Source organism: Podarcis muralis, chromosome Z (assembly GCF_964188315.1).
Source record: "Podarcis muralis chromosome Z, rPodMur119.hap1.1, whole genome shotgun sequence".
In the NCBI taxonomy this organism is placed as follows: domain Eukaryota; kingdom Metazoa; phylum Chordata; class Lepidosauria; order Squamata; family Lacertidae; genus Podarcis; species Podarcis muralis.
Window position 1 is genome coordinate 31,642,556 of NC_135673.1, and position 16,666 is coordinate 31,659,221.

Below are 16,666 nucleotides of genomic sequence, written 5' to 3' on the forward strand. Positions count from 1 at the left end.
TAGCATCCTGATACCTGAGTGCCAGACAGGTAATAATAATAATAATAATAATTTTTCATTTATACCCCGTCCTCCCCACGGCTAACACCAAATATAAATTACAATAAAACATAATAGAAAGCAAAGAGTTAATCAAAATACAACTTAAAATACAGCCTCATTTTAGTGTAGCCCATAAATCAAGACCATAAAGGGAGGAAACATCAGATATTCACCCGATGCCAGCTATTCATGCTGGGAGTTGGAGCCAGCAAAAAAGCCAAGTGGAAATTTACATGCGAAATCCCATATACGGGATCAGAGTGAGTCCATGCCGAAGGCCAGGCGAAACAGCTCCATCTTGCAGGTAGCCATTCAAGAAACAATAGCAAACCCAGATCAAGACAAAAGGCTGTGATTAACTTAGCTGGGGAAAAGGGACATCTCTTGTGTTTGGTGGAGGTCAAGGTAAGGGAGGGGCAAGCCCTGATGCTCAAGTTTCTGTTGCCAGACCTTTTCAACATGTGATGTATTTGTGATATATGCATGATGTAATTTTAGGGGTGTTGTGGGTATCTTTGTAAAACTGATAAAAGTGGGAGCCACCCTTTGTTCTCTGCTTCTTCCCCATTCTCCCATGTGGTGGGTGGAAGTCCTGTTGCAACAGTTATTTGAATGAAGACCAGGCCTACTGGCTGCTGTTTTTTTCCTACATTCCTGGCTGGTGTCTTTGTTTGGTAATCCTAGTGAGCCTGAGGATTTTCCTATAACAAACATGTGCATCAAGGCAACTTACATACATTTAAAACAGCTAGAAATAGTTTTTAAAAACAGTACAAGTAAAAGGTAATGGTAAAGGACCCCTGGACGGTTAAGTTCAGTCAAAGGCGACTATGGGGTGCAGCACTCATCTTCCTTTTCAGGCCACTTTCTGGGTCATGTGGCCAGCATGACTGGAGGATTTTTCATTTTATAGTAGACAAATATTTTTAAAAATTATGTGCAGTTTAAGCCTTATGGTGTGCAAGTGGTGTTAAAACGTAGTGTAAGTCATAGCTGTCAACTTTTCCCTTTTCTTGCGAGGAATCCTATTCGGAATAAGGGAATTTCCTTTAGAAAAAGGGAAACATTGACAGCTATGGTGTGATTACTTTGCTTCTCCACATCTGATTATTATATGTTGCTGGATGGTTTGGATTTCCAGGCTGCAATGGGAGAATAAATGCTCAGTTGGAAGAAGTCTCTTGATTTGCTGTTTCTTTTTCACACAGATGTCCCACCCTAATATGTTGGTCTATCATTTTCAAAATCAAACATCTTTATTAGGACACCTTTATGAGGACTGGCCGAAATACCATAAAAAATGTGTGGAAGCGTGAGAGATTTCCAGAAATTTTCATAATACGCCTGGCAGGTGTAATTTGTCCACGTTTCTCTACCATAAAATAACGTGCTCAACACACAATCCTGGTTACACACCTAGGATCACCCCCCATTATCCACTTCGACAAACCGCCTGAGCCTTGTTTCCACGAGACCCCCGCTTTCTGTACAGCCCTGCACCTCCCCCAGCGGGGTTTTATTGACATCTGGCTCGTGCAAAACCTGGGTAATTTACAAAAAAAACCGCCTCTGCCTCTTGGACTACATCTTGCCTGGCTCTCGGGCTGTACTGGCTGGGGGCTGCTGGGAGTTGGAGTCCCTTCGTACCCTGAACTCCGGCGCTGTTTAAAAACCCGCCTCTCGGAGGGGAGGGGGGACTGACGGCACCTTGCCTCTCTAGCGCTTTCCTGCCCTCTATGGTGTACCCGCCCGCCCCGCCCACTAGCTCCCTGCTCACCCAATCGCCGCTCCGTCCCTCTTTTCCCGCGCGCCGCGCCGCGCTGCTTGTCGGGACAGGGAGCGGAAGTGGGCGAGGGGATCCCTTTTTCGCTGGCGGGAGGCGAGGTGCGCGCGTGTCTCTCAGAGGCAGCGCGTGGCGAGGGCAAGATGGCGGACGGTCCAGGTGGGTGCGCGGCGTGCGCTCGGGGTGAGGGCTGCTTTCTCCGGACCTGAGGCGAGCTTCGGGCGTAGATCTGACCTTTTCGGGTGCCCTCCATGCGGGCGCAGTGGGGCCTCCTGTAACCTGAGGAGGGATCGCGCTTCTCTCGGGTCGCGGAGAGGATCGCCTCCGGGGAAGAACGGGAATTAAATGCTTAGTTTTTAAGGGGGGGGGATGGGAGCGTTGGAAGAGTTGCTGAAGTTCACAGATTTAGCGGAGGGTAGTGTTTAGCTTTCTTAGCCCTGTCCTGAGTCCGATCGTGGCGAAGCACGTGGCTACTTGTACAGTGTTTGGAAACGACTCTCTGTGCATGCTCGGATGTAGTGGGTTTTTTGGGGGGTGGGCGATTCCACAAAGCGAGATTGGCCCTCGCCTCCGTCTTTCTTTTTGAGGAGGAGGGTGTTGGGGAAACTTTGCCGCCGGGTAAGGGTGCATGGGGCAAAAACCGTTTTTACTCCATGGTTCAGCCAAGTCTGAACATGCTCATATTCCTTCAATTTCCACTTCACTTCTTGTTATGTTAATAAATCTCTGTATCTTGGCCAACCTCCTTAAGCGATGATGCTTCAATAGTAGATATCCACCATGGGGTTTTGGGTTCTAATAAATCTTTATATTTCCCCCACACTTTCATCTGTGATTTTTTTATTATGTGATTATAGAACCCTTTATGTACTTTACCTTTTCCATACCAAAGATATGCATGCCAACCAAATCTGTTATGTCCCTCCAACTCTGTTGTTTCCTCCTTCTCTAACTCCTGTCTCCGCTCGTGCGCCTCCGTCTTTCTTTTTGGGGAGGAGGGTGTTGGGGAAACTTCGCCGCCGGGTGCATGGGGCAAAAACCGCTTTTACGGGGGATGTTCGCTTCTCAGCGCCGGTGGGGGGGGGGAGAGGTTGCTGTTCTCTCACCTTGGAGCCGATTGTAACGTGTTCAGTGTTTCACAGCATGCTTGTTTCCTTTTGGGGGGGGGGAGATTCGCAGGAACTATCGATATTCTGTGGCTGCAGGAAAAATTGCATTTGAGGAAACGGGCTAGTGCTTTCCAGTTTGCCCACTTAAGGCACTAAGGCGCTTGCCCACGTGGGTGGCCTGCATGAGCATTGACTGCAGCCAATTTATCCCATGCAACTGTTTCCTCCAGTACCTCTCTTGCAGGTTTCTTTGGTCACCCACAGCACGCTCTTGGTTTCTCATACGTTGGAGTGCTTGTTATTTGTAGCGCCTGGCAACGATTCTTTTGCAAACCTAGAATAATGGTGTTAACTGTAATAGCACCATATATAAGGAATATTGTACTGTACTGTAAACTCTTAAAACCATTTTCATGCCAAGGGCCCTATTCCTTTCTAGGTGCCATGCGCCAGTGGTAGGTGGGGCCAGAGGCAAAAGGAGTCAAAGGATTAAATGCAAATTTGTACAGTAAGCTAGTTTCTTCACACTCTGCTCTATGCAGTGCAAGAAAGAAGCATGAGCCAAGTTCAAGAATGGGTTCCAGACAGGCAAAAGCACAAAGCAAGGCTGTGGGTTGGGGAGTATGTATGGCCTGGGAAGAGTTCAGAGGGCTAGATGGAGAGGCTGGAATGTTGCATTTGGACTCCAGGTCATAAGTTTCCTATCTGATCTAAAATTTGAAATCAGATTACTAATTTTAGGTTTGATTTTAGATGGGTGAACAATGCCAAGTTTACTTCTAGTTCCATTTATTTGTAGTATTTTTATTTTTTTGTCTTTCTGTAGGCTCTGTCTCTAAGAAGCACAAGAAAAAGAAAGAACAGAAATATCTGGTAGAGGAAGATGTTGCTGTGAGTTGCTTTGTGATATTGCTTAATTTCCATACTAGAATTCTATTTAGGGCAAGAACTTTTAAACCTCTCTGCACCCTGTAGCCTACATGGTGCTTTGCAGATTTTGCTGGACTACAGTTCCCACCATCTACTTCCTGGGAATATGCTGTTCCCAGGGGTGTGCAAACATTCCCTCTCCTGTTCAGCACTGTAGTTATAACTTTGGCTGATAATTGATGAGGGCAATTGATTGTGTAGAGGCATGCATTCTGGGCAGGAGCTAATAGTGATAGTATGCTCTCTTTGTAGAAGGCCCCTTATAGATAAAATTGTTGGATGATGAGGAAAAACAGCAACATGAAGAGTGCAGTTCTAGTTATTTGCTCTTTGTGTCTAGACTAGAGAATATTGTTAACTTCCAAACTTGATGAGTAAAGGAACATGGTGGCCAGCATGCTTCATTGGCAGTTATAGTTGCTAATCTGCCTATTTGATTGTTCCTAGGATATACAGTATTCTGAAGAATTCTTTATCAAGCCTGAATCCAGAGTGGCTCAACTGGACACATCACAATGGCCTTTACTTCTCAAGGTAAACAGAACTGTGTAAATGAACTACATATTTAATTATTAGTGTTCTATATAAAGCTTACAATATAATTAAATTTAACTGGAGCAACTAATTTACAGTATAATTAACTCTCAAAATTCCATTAAATTTACTGGTAAAAAGAAAAGTAAAATTTGTGGCTGAGGTTTTTTTATCTTTTATATTTATCTTTATAAATATTAAGGTTCTTAATTGATAACCATATTCCTAAATATTCCACCTTTTTATGAATCTTTATGTTTATAGATTGGGACAAGTGTTCTCTGATTCTTTTGTTCTTAACTAATAATTTGGTCTTGTTTTTATTAAGTTTAAATCCTGCCACCTGCCCAAATCTTGGATCTTTTCTATAACTTTAAGGAGAGAATTATTGGGTCTTCTACTGTAATTACTAAATCATCAGCGAATGCTTTCAGTTTAAATTCATTTTTACCTGTTTTTATTCCTACAACATCTTTATATTCCTTGCTAATACCTCTGGGACCATAACGAACAGAAGCGGTGATAGGGGGCAACCATGTCTGGTTCCCTTTTGTATTGTATATTGATTTGTTATCACCTGATTAACAATCAACAGTATTAAATTCATTTCTTCAAGAATTTTTTTCATGAAATCCCATGAGACTTTATCAAATGCTTTTTCCACATCTATAAACATTAAGGCAGTTTTTCATTTCTTACTTCAAGATATTCTATTATATTTAAGATACTCCTGATGTTATCTTTAATTTGTCTGTCTGGTAAAAACCCTGCTTGATCTTGATGAATATATTCTTGCAGGACTTTTTTCATTCCATTAGCTAATATGTATGCAAATAATTTTATAACCATTGTTTAATAATGAAGCAGGTCTATAATTTTTTACTAGGCTTAAATCCAAATCTTGCTTTGGAATTATATATGTCTATTTCCATGACTCTGGGATTTCACCTGATCTTAAGATCTCATTCATAGTGTCTTTTAGAGGAATCACAAGCTGTTCACCCAATTTTTTATAATACTTTGCTGAGAGTACACTCAGTCCTGGAGATTTACTTGTTTTTGCTTGGTTTATTGCTTCTGACACTTCCTGCACTGTTATTTGGTTATGTAAAAGTCTGAGTTTTTCTTCTTTTATGTTTGGTAGGTTACTGTTTTTTAAATATTTTAAATATTGATCTATCTTACTTTTGCTCTCATATCCTTTCTTATATAGGTAAAATATGTAACAAAGGCTTCTCTTATTTCCTTTTAGTCTGTAAATTTTCAATTCAACTTTATTCTATTTATATATATTTTTGTTCATTTTTCCTCATTTGCCATGCCAGCAGTTTTCCTGACTTATTGGCATATTCAAGATATTTCTGTTTCACTCTCTTAATTTTCCACGCTATTTCTTTATTAATAATAATTGAATATTGTATTTGTAATAATTTGATTGCTTAGTTAACTGATTCTTTCTTTGGTTTTTTAACTAATTCTTTTTCTAATATTGCATCCAAAATTGCTGTTTTCCTTTTTTCTTTTAATTTCTTTTGAGTTGCATTTTGTTGGACAAACAATCCCCTCATCATTGCCTTACTAGCATCCCACACTACTTGCTGCCTGGTAACCATGTTAAGATTCAAACCAAAATAGTCTCCCAGAACCTTTTTTGCTTTTTCCAAAAACATTTTATCATCTAATATAACTTCATTCAATTTCCATCTAAAGGAGGATTGATTTTCCTTTTGAGAGCAAATCTTAACCAGTTATATGATTTTTAATCGGCCGAGCAACTTGTTCTATATCAAATAGTTCCAATGAGTTTTAAGACATTGAGATTTGGCTCCAACCTAAGAACTCCACAGCATTAATTGTTCATTAATTCTTGCTTGCTTTGGATTTTTGTAGAACTTTGACAAGCTGAATGTGAGAACAGCACACTACACACCCCTTCCTTCTGGTTGTAATCCCTTAAAAAGAGAGATTGCCGAATATGTAAGGTAAGGCAAGATAGAGCTTAAGAGTAGATTTCCCCCACATAGTGTTCCTTCTGTACTCTGGGGGAGGTGGGTTAGTTATTAAACACTTGGGAAAGGCACAAATGAGGCTTAGATGAACACGAGTTTTGGATGGGGCTCCACTGCTCACTTTAACTTTTCCAGGATTTTCTCTTGAGGTGACAACCATTACCATCCTCCATGCACATCGGCCGAGTGCACATAAGTAAACCTGTTTTGACCCCGTTCTTCCCTTTTCCAGGTTCAAAGGGATCTGCATGTTGGCAATTGCACACCATTTGGACGCGCCTGAAATGATTGCCACCTGTATAGTGACTTGCATACATTGGTCCTTACATATTGCTTTGTATAACAGCTGCAGAGTTTAGGGTGCTGGATATTCTCTTGACCCTACTATTATGTTTTGGACGGTTTAATACCTGCCAGTTACCGTAGTTTCTTTGTTCTATCCATGTTTTTGTTTGGCACAATGTCTCTTAACTTTTACTGTGCCATGTAATTTATAATCTAAAAATTGTTAGTCACAAACTATTTGCTAGTTAGCAAACTGGGAGGAGGGTAGGTAAAAAAGAGTTGAAGCTGTGTTACTACAACCGTATGCCAAAAAAATGTGGCATAAATATCAAGCACAAATTAGCACCACAATTCAGTATTGCCATGGACACTGTATCCTGCTTGAAATCCCTAGTTGCTGGTAATGCAAATCTGTCTTGTTTTAAGGTAGATTTGGGTCCTAATTCAGGTTTGTTCTTTGAAGAGCAAGCAGAGTCCACACCTATGTAGATTATTGTTAACAGTCCCTGTGGTTCTCTTCCAGGACGGGCTTCATCAATCTGGACAAACCTTCTAACCCTTCTTCCCATGAAGTGGTGGCCTGGATCCGCCGCATCCTACGTGTTGAGAAGACAGGGCATAGTGGCACATTGGACCCCAAAGTGACTGGGTGCCTGATTGTATGCATTGAGCGAGCAACACGCTTGGTCAAGTCTCAACAGAGTGCAGGTATACCATCTGCTTTCTCTCTTTATCAAGCCTAGAAGTGTATTGCTAGACATAGAAACAGCACAATCACCGGTATGGTGAAAAAAGTAAATTAAAGTGGCCTCTCCTGACTACTCTTCTGTCGTCTTCCAGGCAAAGAGTATGTGGGAATCGTTCGGCTGCACAATGCAATCGAGAGTGAGGTTCAGCTGTCAAGGGTAAGTCTCTGCTAGGCAGGAAAATTTGAGAGGTAGGTGTGTGTGTGTAGTCATGAACATCAGTGTGAATGATGGCAGTAGAAACTTTTCCCAAATTAAATTTAGCTGTAGGGGTTTACGATGAGAGCAACTATTTCTTCACATGGATATCAGGGTAGCATGCAACAGGCATGAATGTTGTTTAAAATGCCACAATAAATCACTGTTAAAATAATCACAAATAAAAATTAGATGCAAAAACAAATCAGAGTAAGTTTCAATTTTCAAGAGTAATTGACTGTTTCTTCAGACCAAAAGTGGCAGCACAAAGCAAATTGCTGCTTGTTTCACTTTCTGCTGGGTAGATACCTTTCTAGGAACCAGAGGTATGCTGTTCTGGGTTCCATGATGGAAAAAAGGCAGGATATAAATATTTAAAAATGAATACATACTTTTTTGGCTTATAATCTTTGGAATGTTTCTCTTTGTTGTGAATCAGAGCTCAAATTGCCAGTCTCAGTCTATCCTGTTTGCTATGGGAAGTATACTTTGGACTGTAGTTCTGTGTCCCTTGAAATCTGTTCACATGTATGGGAAGGGCAGAGTGATGATGCTGTTTTATCCATTCTCTGAGTGATGCTGTTCTATCCTTCCTGCAACATCAGGATTCCTGTTCTAGGTTCTTGGTGCTGTGCAGCTTCCAGCTGCCTGCAGAGTAGACATAGAGCAAGCAGAATTGAGGCTCCTTTTATTTGGGCCTTGGTTTTCTAAGATTAATGACAGCTCTGACTGCCTATAGCCGCATGGTATTGAAGCCACCCTTGTCATTACTAGAGATGCCTGGGGGTGGGGGACAACAACAACAAATATTGATTTTGTGGTCTCTATGATCTGGGAGCAGGTTCATAGCCACTTTAAAGAAGTTGAGCTGCCTGCATGGTGGTGGTTTCTTCAAAGATCAATTGGAATTTCCCAGGAACATTCTGTGCATACTTGTGAAGCAGAGTGTGTACCATTGCTCAGCACTGCAGGTAGCAATTGGAGTTCATTTTGTTCTTTGGTAACCTTGGTGACTAATGATCAAGCTAGTTGATGAGTACAGCTCCCTGCTTGCCTTGATTTAGCCAGATGTTTTGCCAACTCATGGTTTTGCATTACCATAACCTTAAGACCACATCATACCAAACCAAAGTTAAATTTACTTGGTGAATGCAATTGATAAAATGGAGCTTGGTGTGTTTGGGGAAAACACCTGAAATTTCGTCCTTCCTTGCATGTGTCAATCATGTATTACCACAAGGGCGCAAGTATTTTAAAGTGGTATCTGATCTGCTTCCTTCTGCAGGCAATAGAAACACTGACTGGTGCCCTCTTCCAGCGGCCCCCACTCATTGCTGCAGTGAAGAGGCAACTGAGAGTCCGAACAATCTATGAGAGCAAATTGGTAGAATATGATCCAGAAAGAAGATTGGGTAATGAAACTGTTTTGTATGAGGTCTGCAGTATCACTGGTGGAGGAAGAGGGGAGCGGGGGCAGTACACCGTCCCCGGCAGCGTTATTCCAGTGGGGTGCCATCGCCCCCACCTGCTCACCGCCCCCCAGTACCGGAACATGAAGCTCCGCCACTGTGCAGTATGACTGGTTTTCCTTTAATGCACTCCTTGAAGAGCTGTGGTTGGGAACCAGGGACACTCCAGATACTGTTGGACTATGGTTCTCTTCATCCCCCACCATTAGCCATGCTAGCTGCTGCTGATTGAAGAGTGCACCAGCATCTGAAGGGCCACAAGTTAATATGCCTTAAATCATGAGCTTATGCTCAAATCACATCTGCAAAGCAGAAGCTGAGCTTTGAGAAATTGAAAAAGTGATCCCTCCCCCCCCTCCCCACACACATGGAGACCCTTTCTAGGTTACTTCCTAAGCCTCTCCAGCCTTTCTTCTCCCATTTTTTATACACTGCTCTGGGTGACTAGATCACTTCCTTGACCAGTTTGAAGTCTTGTGTTTTCTTAGGATGTTTAAAGCGTGGGTGGCTAACTTGTGGTCCTCCAGTTGTTCCTGAACTACAGTTCCCAATAGCCACAGCCAGCATGGTTGATGTTCAGGTACAATGGGAGTTGCAACTCAGCAACATCTGGAAGGCCATAGGTTAGCAACCCCTGGTTGGAGGTGTTTTCTGAGCCAAATGATGTAAAACAGATATAGCATAGCACACAGTGCAAAGATGACTTACATCTATCACCCAATACTGATGGCTCATGGATGCTTTCTGTTCGAACTCTTAAGTCAACAGAACTCCATAACTCACACATCTGCTGTGACTCTGCCCTGTTCTCAGGTATCTTCTGGGTGAGCTGTGAAGCTGGGACCTATATCCGGACATTGTGTGTGCACCTGGGCTTGTTGCTGGGAGTTGGTGGTCAGATGCAGGAGCTCCGGCGAGTGCGATCCGGGGTCATGGGAGAGAAGGTACGTTGCAAGGTGTACGTCAGAGCACATGATTGTCACTACCCAAAGTGTTGAGTTCAGTACAGGGCTGACTCCCCTGTTCTGGTAATTAAACTTTGGGACAGTGAGTAGTTGGGAGATGTCAAAGGCAGGAAGCTTTGTTTCTGCCAGTTCTGTCCCCCAACGCACAAAAATTACCCATGGCCCCTACGAGACTAATTGCACAGAATCCATTATTGACTGTTCGTTACACGTGAATAAAACTAGTGTTTCTGGAACTTTGATAACTTGATGTTTGCTAATCTCATGTCAGCTCCGCAGAAACTTGGCTTCCAACTCATATTCAGTCCTCTTGTGTAGGGCTGCTCTCTGCAGTTCTCTAGAGTGGGGAACAAACAACCGCTCAGTAGTCGAAACCTTTCCCTGCATGTGATTTCTGCAAAGTTCTGCAGAGCAGGCTAGCTTTGCTGGTGACATCTTCCACGTGGGGAAAGAGCTTTAGGCTATGTGAAGAGAATGCTGTAGAATTTATGAATGGTCAAACTTAAATAGTTGTATGGAATTGCAAAGGAGAGGCATTAATGCCGTCTTTCCCAATCTGGTGTCTTCAGTGCATATATTGGACTGCAGCTCTCATCATCCCTGACCATTCCTTGTTGGCTGGGGCTGGTGAGAATTGTAGCCCAAAACATAGGAAGAGCACCAAGATGAGGGGGTTGCTTTACCTTGTGGCTCTTCACTATTCACTCTTTTGTTTTTGTCTGTGCTAACACTTGCCTTTGTGTTTGTACCCCAATTCCCATTGTGTTCAGGACATGAAGCTTGTACATGGAACTATCTTCTTTTCTCCCAGCCCTTTTGCCTTAGGCAGTGGCCTGCATGCTGGGAGGGGCTATGGCTCAGTGATGGTTCTAGCTCAAATGCTTGGCATCTGCAGCCAGTGCAGGATCAGATTGCAGTGATGGAAACTTAAGAGTTGCTGCCCATCAGAGTAGCAGTAGTTGGGATGGATGGTAAAAAAAACACCCTGGCTTTTGTGTCAGGCTGCTTTCCATATTCCCAGTTATATAATGGGGTGGTTTCTGCTTCTAGGACCACATGGTGACTATGCATGATGTGCTGGATGCCCAATGGCAATATGACAACAACAAGGACGAGACGTACCTCAGGAGGGTGATCTTCCCCCTGGAGAAGCTGCTGACATCCCACAAGCGACTTGTTATGAAGGACAGCGCGGTGAGTTCCTGGGACTTATAGCCAAGGCACCACAGTCCATCACTACTGCTTGAACAACGTCGCTTTTTTGTCATACTGTCTCTTAGAAGAGGCATTCCTCATTTTCTTAGATTGCTGCCTTCTAAGATGATGCTTCACTGTCTGCAAAAGTATTTTTATTTAAGAATCTTAAGAAAATGATGCAGCCTGACTGCTTTAGTCCTAATTTCTGCTTCCGGGGCTGTTGAAAGGTGGGAGGGGTGGGGGCAGGTATCTTAAGGGAGTGAATGCCACTGTTGGTGGTTACAGTATTGACGGTGCAGGATGCTGTCCAGTATGGAACTTTTATTACCACCACGCCATGCAAGCCTCTTGGTGAGGAGGTATAATTTTTGTGGGCGTAACTCCAAAGACTTGGGAGTACATGGATTGAAAACTGAAGAACAGAATTTTACAGTGATAGCTGTTGGTTGAAGCATGGTCATTTTTACTATTTTCTGCTCAGGTGAACGCCATTTGCTATGGTGCAAAGATCATGCTTCCTGGCCTGCTGCGGTATGAAGATGGCATCGAACTCAATCAGGAAATAGTTGTTATCACCACAAAAGGAGAGGCCATCTGCACAGGTGAGAACTGGCAGCTAGGCACTTGTCTTCTTAGGTTGTTTTAATTGAGTTATTGCAAACATAGGTGCCAGCTCCCTGGGTGCCCGAACACCTGCAGAAGGCCCATGAAGTGCCGGACACCCACAAATTTCTGTTCCAGGGCCATGCAGCATGCATGGCCCCTGGGCATCCACGATTGTGGGGCCAAAATGGCACTCCTGATTGTGCTTAGTGTAAAGGAAGTGGGTTGTAGGAGGAGGCGGCAACATTCTGAGCTCAGACCTTGGCTGCCTAGCCCAGTAATGTTTGTTCCAGCTAGTAACACAGATTCCAGCATATCCAGCAGAGGTTTCTCTCCCCAGCCCTGCTGCCCATTTATCAGGCTCCATTGGCAGGTGATTATGGATCAACACTTCATTGTGGAGTGCATGCACTTTCCTTCTTCCAGTACTGGAATGGGTGGCAGTGACAATTTGCCTATTTAACATGAGACTACAGTGCCATCTAGTGGCAAATCAAAACTTAGTTTTCTTTCTGTACTTTTTTCGATCTAATACGTCTCCTATTATGCACTGCTTTGGGTTCGGTACTTTCAGTAGGAAAGTGCTCATGAAATGAAATAAAAATTGAATGGGTGGCATTACATATTTTGTTGGAGAGAAGATGCATGTTCAACTCCACACTCCAGCTTTGAAAAATGCTCCTGCAGGTGTGACCTCAGATTATGGACGCCTGCCTTGGGCTGGGCAAAAGCAAAGTGTCTTGGTGAGTGAGAATGTGAAACAGTGGGAACAACTATGCAGCTTAGCTCTCTCCCACTGAGAAATGAGGCCCATCTTTCCTGCTGACTCCCCAAGTGTGTTTGGAACTACATAGTAATCTTGCAAATTGCCTTCCCCTTTTAAACAGCTTTCTTCAACTTCCCCACCTGCCTGCACTTGCTCAGGGCCACATGTGAAGTGATGATGAAGTTTATCCATTCTCTGAGTGTTGCTGCTCTGCCCTTCCTGCCACATCTTGATTCCTGTTCTTGGGTCTTGGTGTTGAGTGGCCTCCAGGCACCTTTAAGCCTTCCAGTGTTCTACTGGGGGGCATGGGGATGCTTGGCTGGCTGCTGGCAGGGCCTGGGTGGAACAAGCAGGGTCAGAGGCCTTTATGGGGCTCTGACTCAACCAGGAAGAATGAAACTGTCTGATCACATATTGCTCTGGTGTGCCTTTTCCAAACGTAAAAAATCTGAGTGCAAGAATATGGGCAAATGGCATTAAAATACCCTTGTGGGTGGGTGTTAACCTGTGTCCTGCTTACACACTTCATGTGCATGTGTTGTTCGCACCAAAAACATATATTCTGCTTTCTAGAGGGAGAACCTCCTTAAGTAGTAAATAGGGATGCTACAGGGCATGTTGTTGTAAGTCTAACTCTGGTGGGTTACAGAAAGAGCATGTGTTGGGCAATGCCAGGTTCTGTACTGTGTCATTCCTTAGGGTACTCAACCTGTACTCTTCTTCCTGCAGCTATTGCCTTGATGACAACTGCAGTGATCTCTACTTGCGACCATGGAGTTGTAGCAAAAATCAAGCGTGTGATCATGGAAAGAGACACATACCCTCGCAAGTGGGGACTTGGCCCAAAAGTGAGTATTGAGAAGGCTCTGCGCCATTTGGCTGTACAGGGGAGCAGATTCAGAAGAGCAGCTTGATACTTGCTCTTGGAGCAACAGAATTTTCAGGGAACTGGGTGCATCATCCCACTGGGTGTATGTTCGAACTGTTCCTTGGTGCCTCAGCTTTGTATCAAATTGTACATGCCTGGCTGCACTTTCAAAGATCTTGGCCACACCTTGCTACCACAGAAACGGGTAGAATCTCTGGTCACTTGAAATGGTTGCTTTTGCTGTTGGTGAGCCAAATGATGTTAAAGTAGACGTCAAGAGCACTCTGTGCAAAGATGACCCAGATCTATCACCCAAGACTGATGGCTCTGTTAGGGGCTGGGCATAAGGGGTGTTGGGTCCTCAATTCCCATAAGAGCAAGAGAGATTTGTTTTATTGCTGCTTGTGGACCTTGAGGGTTATGGAAATGGCAGCAATAAGAAAGCACATGTCCTTGCCTTGTGGCATGTGTTTCCTCTGCTTATTTCCCCATAGGCTTCTCAGAAGAAGATGATGATCAAGCAAGGCCTGTTGGACACACATGGCAAGCCCAATGAGAAAACTCCCCAGGCCTGGAAGACGGATTATGTGGATTATAATAGGTAATGTTTGCAGCTCCCATTGCCTTAAGTGGGGGTGGGGTAGGTGTGCTGGTTTGGGGTGTACAAGGTGCATTGTGCTAGAAAAGGCAGAGCAGGGGTTGCTATTTCCTTGGGGCGGGAGAAGCAGGCAGTTATCCCTTTCTAGCCTCCTTTCTATGGCTCTAGAGGGAGTCAGCCTGCTAAATGAAATAAGGAAAACTGCAGCTTGCCCCCCATGCATTTTGGGTGTGTTTACCAGCTTTCCGAACATCACCAACACCAATGTTCCAATTCTAGTATAAAAAGTTAGGTGGAACAGGGTAGAATTGTACATAATGCACCAGATGGCTGAAAGATGCAAACCAAGCTCCTGTTTTCCTCCCAGGGTTGCTGGAAAGGAAAAGGTAAAAGAGGAAGTCGCCCAAGAGGAGCCAGAAAGGCCACCAAAGGTTTGTTTGCTGCAGGAATGCATTCCAGCATTTTATTTTTATTTGGGCAGTGTCTGTTAGAGCCCACCTTTTAGTATTGTTTTGAATGTGGGGGGTTTGGGGGGGCATTGAGAAGACAGCAGGTAAAGATCTCTAGAGTAGCTGTGGGTGGTGTGATCATTAAAAGCTTGCTGCCACCTGTAGCTGCCTGCAGTACTGGTGACCGTCATTCACACTGAAGCTTGGTCAAATTCAAACTGTTTTGTGTGGCAAGGGAGGTTGAAAAACCTGTCAATTCTCTTGGAGAGGTGTGTGTGTGCAAATATTCTTGCCACCTCTCTTCCTTTCTACTCGATCATATAGATAGGTAACATGGTTACAGGCTGATCTCTCGTCTTATTAGACGTTTGCCCAGCACCCTCCAGTTCTGCCCAGGTTACCACCTAGTCTTTGTCAAGTGAGGAGATGATGTCTCCTGGTGCTGGGTGAACAGCCTTATTTCATCCTCTCTCTCACAGCTAACAGTACAATCAAAACCCTAAAGTAGTGCACTTTGCACCTTGCTCTGCAGGTAACTGCATGTGAATGCCTTGAAATCCCTGGTTTTATCTCTTGTTGACACATGCAGGTGCCAAACATGAGCTCCTTTGCAAGATCTGTCTTAAAATGCTCCCATAGAGCAGCCTGTATAGTAGTACCCTGTCCTTTGCTGAAGCCTGCCTGATGTGTCTTGTTTCCCACTCAGCGGAAGCGGGAGATTGAAAGTGATGGGGAACCTGGTGCAGCAGCCTCCTCTCCCCCAGCCTCTCCAGAGCTGCAAGCAGAAATCAAGAAAGTGAAGAAGAAAAAGAAAGAGAAGAGGAAGTCGGAGCTTTCTGAGAGTGGCAGGGAGCTAAGCGAAATGGTAGGCCTTGTGTAACCCACTGTGCTTGTGTGCCAAGGAATCAGCTGGTATATGCACACTTAAAAGAAAAATCGATTTGCACACATATGTGCATGACAATGGCTGTGAACAGCTCAGCATTTATCTTCCATTTAGGAAGAATCTCACTTCCAGTTGTGGCTTTCTGATAACTCATGAATACAGTAGCTTCTAGTTATGTAGTTTGCATGTGTCTCTTAATTCCTTTGGGGCGAAGGACATGGATATGTGGAATGATAGAAGGAGAAAGTGAGGGGGAGCCCTCTGCAAGCAATGAATTCAATTTCTTGCAGCCCATTGTGTAGGGTGACAAGGGAGACAAAGGCAATGATTCTGTTTTTGACCCGTGGCCATTCTTACAGTTGCCCAACTCCTGCGCGACCTACTACCAGCAGGAAAAAAACACTGATCCCCAATACCAGAGAGGTAGCCAAAAAAAGGGTGGCTCTTCTGAACTCTCGTCGTTTCTCCTCTCAGGGCAGTAACACAAGTGTGAAGAAGAAAAAGAAGAAAAAGAAGCAAGAAGAAACTGAGAGCTCAGAGTAACCAGCAAGAACCATCCAGAGCAGGCAGCCTGGGCCAGCATAAGAAAGAATCTGAAGGCCTTCATGAAAGTGCAGACTGGATCATTGAGCAGAGACTTGACCTGATTGCTGTGCAAATTAATGTACTTTTGTGGGGGGGCCAGCATGACAAGCTCCCTCTGTCCTGTTCTAAGGATAGCTGGAGGAATTGGAGGCCACAAACCCACTCAGGCCTTGGTGACTGTGAGGAGTTGCCCTGAGCTTGTGAGACTTCTTTTCTGGGGGTAACACAAGGCAGCCCTTGATTTTGGCACTAGTAGCAGAGTCTTCCTTTGCCCCTCCTGCCTTCTTTGTTTTTCCCTCTGCTTGAATGTGCAGGAGCTGCTTAATGGTAGCGCCAGCTTGTCTATGGGTGGGGGGTGAAAAGGGGTTTTGTTGTGAGTGGTCAGATGCTTCACTTTAAAAATAATGCTTTTGTATTGACCTCCTTGTGCTTACTTTGACTCTCTTAATGAGCCAGAATCCAAACGTTTTCCCTCAGGGTACCATAACGCCTCCTGTTGCTTTTTAAAGCAGATACTGATTTTGGGAGGGAGGAGAGATCACACCTACAAGTCTTGGAAGACTTGCTTCTGGTCCTTGCAAGCTCACATTCTCCTTGGTCCCAGACGTCTTTCATTCAGCAAAATTGTCTTGCTTCCTAATCTG

At 44.0% G+C, this 16,666-nt stretch overlaps 1 protein-coding gene and 5 non-coding genes across 8 annotated transcripts; all 6 read left to right on the top strand.

The window, feature by feature from the left end:
- The first annotated feature begins 1,763 nt into the window (after positions 1–1,763).
- Positions 1,764–16,441, top strand: DKC1 (dyskerin pseudouridine synthase 1). 3 transcript variants are annotated; one of them, XM_028714962.2, is made up of 15 exons: positions 1,894–1,984; positions 3,761–3,825; positions 4,312–4,398; positions 6,289–6,380; positions 7,216–7,400; positions 7,533–7,597; positions 8,922–9,048; positions 9,919–10,049; positions 11,121–11,264; positions 11,749–11,869; positions 13,366–13,484; positions 13,999–14,105; positions 14,470–14,533; positions 15,258–15,416; positions 15,912–16,441. In XM_028714962.2, the coding sequence occupies exons 1-15, from the start codon at positions 1,969–1,971 to the stop codon at positions 15,978–15,980; spliced, it is 1,551 nt and encodes a 516-aa protein (XP_028570795.1). In that variant the 5' UTR covers positions 1,894–1,968; the 3' UTR covers positions 15,981–16,441. The 3 variants fall into 3 exon arrangements, with proteins under 3 accessions (XP_077778675.1, XP_028570795.1, XP_077778676.1); XM_077922550.1 differs by lacking the exon at positions 6,289–6,380 and having other exon boundaries at positions 1,901–1,984; XM_077922549.1 differs by lacking the exons at positions 3,761–3,825; positions 6,289–6,380 and having other exon boundaries at positions 1,764–1,984.
- LOC114589623 (small nucleolar RNA SNORD17) lies at positions 8,176–8,369 on the top strand. The gene has a single exon (XR_003704722.1). It is a non-coding gene; the product is annotated as a small nucleolar RNA SNORD17 (small nucleolar RNA).
- On the top strand, positions 9,761–9,837 carry LOC114589612 (small nucleolar RNA SNORD83). Its single transcript, XR_003704712.1, has one exon. It is a non-coding gene; the product is annotated as a small nucleolar RNA SNORD83 (small nucleolar RNA).
- LOC114589618 (small nucleolar RNA SNORA36 family) lies at positions 10,090–10,221 on the top strand. Its single transcript, XR_003704718.2, has one exon. It is a non-coding gene; the product is annotated as a small nucleolar RNA SNORA36 family (small nucleolar RNA).
- On the top strand, positions 12,803–13,047 carry LOC114589622 (small nucleolar RNA SNORD17). The gene has a single exon (XR_003704721.1). It is a non-coding gene; the product is annotated as a small nucleolar RNA SNORD17 (small nucleolar RNA).
- LOC114589611 (small nucleolar RNA SNORD83) lies at positions 13,755–13,831 on the top strand. The gene has a single exon (XR_003704711.1). It is a non-coding gene; the product is annotated as a small nucleolar RNA SNORD83 (small nucleolar RNA).
- Positions 16,442–16,666: the final 225 nt, after the last annotated feature.

Coding starts and splice junctions, on each gene's coding strand:
- DKC1 (XM_077922549.1), top strand. CDS start 1,779: ATGGTGTACCCGCCCGCCCCGCCCACTAGCTCCCTGCTCACCCAATCG. Junction 1,985..4,311: donor CAAGATGGCGGACGGTCCAG/GTGGGTGCGCGG, acceptor GATTGTTCCTAG/GATATACAGTATTCTGAAGA. Junction 9,049..9,918: donor TGATCCAGAAAGAAGATTGG/GTAATGAAACTG, acceptor CCCTGTTCTCAG/GTATCTTCTGGGTGAGCTGT.